We start from the raw sequence: 2460 nt of genomic DNA on the forward strand, positions 1-2460 counted from the left end.
TGCGAGGAATATTCGCAAAATAACTACATCCCAGAGCATAGTCCAGAATATTACAGCCGCGCAAGGGACTCTGGCTACCAGCATCACCATCAGGAGTTATATCCTCCGCGGGCGAGCTACCAAGAGCGCCAGTATAACTGTGCAAGCATCCCTGAACCTGACACGCCAAGGGGACATGGAATACCCCAATCTGCGCACCTGCTGACAGGGAAAGGGCAACCTGCTTCATGTGAAACCCCACAGTTGTCCATGTCCCCCGCCACCCCACCGGCCGCAACCTCCGCCTGCAACCAAGCTACCCCGGAGCATCCAAACAGCACAGCCTCCTCCAAGCAGCCCGTGGTGTACCCATGGATGAAGAAAATTCACGTCAGCACTGGTAGGCAACTTGTGTGTTTATGTTCCCTGCACTCCTCATGCTCCCCTCTCCCTTTCCCTCCCTTTATCAGTCCCTCTGACTCCCATCTCGTTGCCAGCCCCTGCTCCGATAGCAGGGAAGCCTTTGAAATGGCACAATTGAGGCGGATTTACGACTCGGCATTGGTAATTACACCCACCATAAATTTTATAGCCGAGGTATACTCAGGGCAGCCGTATCACCATGTGGCTTCTGCTGTTATGTATTGCGCGATAGAGAGAGGGGGAGAAATGAATAAGAAAAAAAAATTGAGCTTTGTAATCTTGCATTAATAATTTAGTTCATAGTTGGATGTGAGTGTCCTCTCATTACGCTGAGAAGTTCTTAACTTCCCATTTAAATTTCTCAAACAGCTAAACATTCATATCCAATAAATCTTTCTAGCCATATCTCAGTTGAGGCCATTCTTGTTTACCCCTCCTTTCCTCCCTTCTCTGTCTCCCTTTCTCTCCACTTATCCTTTCTCCAGTGAACTCGGCTTACAATGGGACGGAGCCCAAGCGGTCTAGGACAGCATACACCCGGCAGCAAGTCTTAGAATTGGAGAAGGAATTCCACTATAACCGATATTTAACTCGGCGGAGGCGCATCGAGATCGCCCACACCCTGGTTCTCTCCGAGCGACAGATTAAAATCTGGTTTCAAAACCGCAGGATGAAATGGAAAAAGGATCACAGGCTCCCGAACACCAAAGTGAGATCCTCTTCCTCCTCCTCCGGGTCCAACACAAGCTCAGCAGCCGGCGCTGTTGCCGCTGCTTCGGCCACTAACACTGGGGCCCCCGACGAACTCACCGGAGCACAGCATGGCGAGGATATTACCAGGTTATAAAACCACGAACCAAGATCGGGGGTAGAAAAAGAACTGGTTATTTATAGAACAATTATATATTTTGTTTTCGTAGCTATCTTGTGCGGTTTCCTTTAAGTCCAAAGTTATATAAAATGCATGTTATATAGCATGGATTACTGCGAATACCGATGAATTATTTTTACGTGACACAGGGTTTAATTTATTTGAAGCTCAATTAAAATGATGTTTTTTATTAAAAAATGTTTTGAAGGAAGGAAAAAAAAGTAGAAAAAATATACATTTTATCAAAATGTTATTGTGGGCCATTCTTTTGCCCTGCTGCCCAAGGTGAAATGCACAATCTATTTATTTCAAACAACACTGGAAGGAAATCAATATAATAATAGTTATTTTTGGTATAAAAAAGCTGGAACACACCATTGATCTTGAACTTGTATGTTTTGGATAATAACAATGTGTGAATTACCTCGTGTATTTCAGAAACAGGATTTTGATTTACAATTTAATTTTGTGGTGTTGATGTTGTGTTTAGACCGTTAAAAAGCAGATTATTGTGAAATGCAATAAACGGAGTGTAGTGTACTTGTGCTAATCATATTGGTCAATAAAACAGTGAGTGTCTACTAGTTTTATATACGTTTGGTCGAACTTCATTTTAGGCAAGATGAGGTCTGCTATTGTTATGGCTATTTGGACAGATCACCTTAAAAGTGTACAGATGTGTGAATATTTGAACATTTCATAAGAGGGAAAGAAGAATCACTGTGTTTTCAAACTGTGTTTGTAAGTCCTGCAGCTCATTCTTGCGTCTTTAAATTAGCAATGTGTACAGACAGTGTGAGTGTGTGGTTGTGTGTGTATGTTTGTGAGTGTGTGTGTGTGTTAAAGCCTGACTCATAATGGACTGAAGTTATTTCTAAAATCTGAAAATGAAATAGTTTGCGCTATGCATTATGTGCAACCTCATCAGTCTGAAGGGCATTCAATTAACGCTAAAGACAAGCCACTGAGGCCCTCCACTCCACACTGCACTGCCTCTAGACTGAAGCTCTCTTGCTTCCTTCGTCTTGACTTGAATACAAAGCTGCATGCGATTAATTTAGAGGACATTTGCAATGTGTTAGAGATTATAGATTGTTGTGAAATTATTCTTATTCATTTTGTAACATCAATAGTTGCCCTGCTTTTTCTATAGTCCACTCCGCCATACGACTGAATTTTCAAATGTA

The 2460-nt window shown here is 42.6% G+C and overlaps 1 protein-coding gene across 1 annotated transcript in view; it reads left to right on the forward strand.

Moving 5' to 3' along the window:
- hoxc4a (homeobox C4a) overlaps nucleotides 1–1863 on the forward strand; it is a 2250-nt gene extending 387 nt beyond the window's left edge. The window contains exons 2-3 of the mRNA XM_035656438.1: nucleotides 7–379; nucleotides 888–1863. Coding sequence (XP_035512331.1) covers nucleotides 7–379; nucleotides 888–1249 — 735 coding nt within the window. The 3' untranslated portion in view covers nucleotides 1250–1863. The remainder of the gene's footprint in view (nucleotides 1–6; nucleotides 380–887) is intronic.
- The last annotated feature ends 597 nt before the right edge of the window (nucleotides 1864–2460 follow it).

The sequence above is a fragment of the Morone saxatilis genome, unplaced genomic scaffold (genome assembly GCF_004916995.1).
Source record: "Morone saxatilis isolate NCDOM2014 unplaced genomic scaffold, NCSU_SB_2.0 Contig15, whole genome shotgun sequence".
NCBI lineage: Eukaryota > Metazoa > Chordata > Actinopteri > Moronidae > Morone > Morone saxatilis.